The sequence below is a fragment of the Acanthisitta chloris genome, unplaced genomic scaffold (genome assembly GCF_000695815.1).
Source record: "Acanthisitta chloris isolate BGI_N310 unplaced genomic scaffold, ASM69581v1 scaffold7269, whole genome shotgun sequence".
Taxonomy (NCBI): Eukaryota; Metazoa; Chordata; class Aves; order Passeriformes; family Acanthisittidae; genus Acanthisitta; species Acanthisitta chloris.
In genome coordinates, this window is record NW_008689812.1 from 2,403 (window position 1) to 3,795 (window position 1,393).

Consider the following 1,393-nt stretch of genomic DNA (forward strand, 5'->3'; position numbering starts at 1 on the left):
AAATGTTCTCCTGTCTGCTGTGCCACACCACTAGAATATATAGGATGTTGATAGGTATAGTCAAGGCAGTATTTTGTCTCTTAGAGAAGACCTTAGTACAGAATGACCTGATTAAAAAAGCCAACCCAAACCAAGGACCAGTATAGATAATGAAAAGCTTGCAAGTTACCTAGATAAATTATTTTGTGTTATTTCAGCTCTGAGAAATATCATCTTTATTTGGACAAAGGAAAGTTGAACTAATTATGTGTTTTGTAGGTCACTTCTCAAGAATCTGGAACCAAACCATTGACCTTCACGTTTGTACCATCCATTGGACGACTTCCAACTCATTTTGAGGTTGTGGATATCTCTAAGTTCCTTGTGACAATCCCAGAGGACCCAAAGGATCTGAGCCATCAAGAAATTGTAAATAAGGTAGATTAATTTTCCTGCTCTTTCAAAAGAAACAGAAAAGTTCATTCTGAGCATTGCTGAACTGAAGCTCTTTACCTTGAATGGTTTCTTGGCTTGTCAATTACCAAGATGTAGAATCATTGTGCAAGAGAAGGCTGATGCCTGCTCAATAGCTTGTTTTGCCTTTGGCAGAGCTTATATTGGAAAGGAACCCTTGCCCTTCTCAATACTGTCCTCTGTCAGTCATGCAATGCTATATTCTTGGCAGACAAGGGGGGATTCCTTCCTGATCTTCATGACAGCAAGGGTGGTGTGTGAGGAGTGTAATCACATGGGAAACCACCAAGAGTTGCTTACTGGATCCTGATTTCAGCAAGTGCCAGTGCTGTGGCTTCCAGCAAAGGTGCCAATCCCTTTCATAGCTGCATAGTAATGCATGAAAGTGGAAGCTTTTTATTTTTGAAAGCTTGTCCCTGTGATTTCCTGCGAAGGTGAAGTCAGCAGCACAACATTCCTGACTCTTCTTCCTTTAGTCAACCCACAGTGTTGCTATTCCTTTCCTGCCCCATAACGTTTAATGGCCTCTGATTTTATTCCATGCTGCTTGAAAGGCTATTGCAACCCTCAGGTTAATATTAACACTTATGGTAATTCTGCTCTAGTGTAACAGCTCCTTCCCTGGGACACTGCTGGGACTGCAGTGCTGGGTGCTCTTCAATGTAATAAAGTTTTCATAGGAGTTCACAACCCTCTGACCTGAACATGCTCCAGCATTTTCAGTGCCCTATCTACCTAAAACAGGCTTAGGTCTGGGCAGAGAATGGATGTTTGAAGAGACATTCACTGGAATATTACCCTCAGGATGTTTAATTCATTAGTTACATTTCTAGCCACTCAGTATTGGTTTGGCTGCAAGCAGCACCCTGGGTAAAGCAGAATCAGATCTTCCTGTCATCCATCATAGCAACCTTCCAGGATCTGAAGGGGCTCCAGGGAA

The 1,393-nt window shown here is 42.1% G+C and overlaps 1 protein-coding gene across 1 annotated transcript in view; it reads left to right on the plus strand.

Annotated features, from left to right (window-relative positions):
- Window positions 1-258: 258 nt before the first annotated feature.
- The window catches only part of MLIP (muscular LMNA-interacting protein), a gene marked incomplete at both ends in the record, with an annotated part of 49,551 nt that continues 48,416 nt past the window's right edge, over window positions 259-1,393 (plus strand). The window contains one exon of the mRNA XM_009081569.1: window positions 259-417. Within this exon, the coding sequence (XP_009079817.1) occupies window positions 259-417 (159 nt within the window). The remainder of the gene's footprint in view (window positions 418-1,393) is intronic.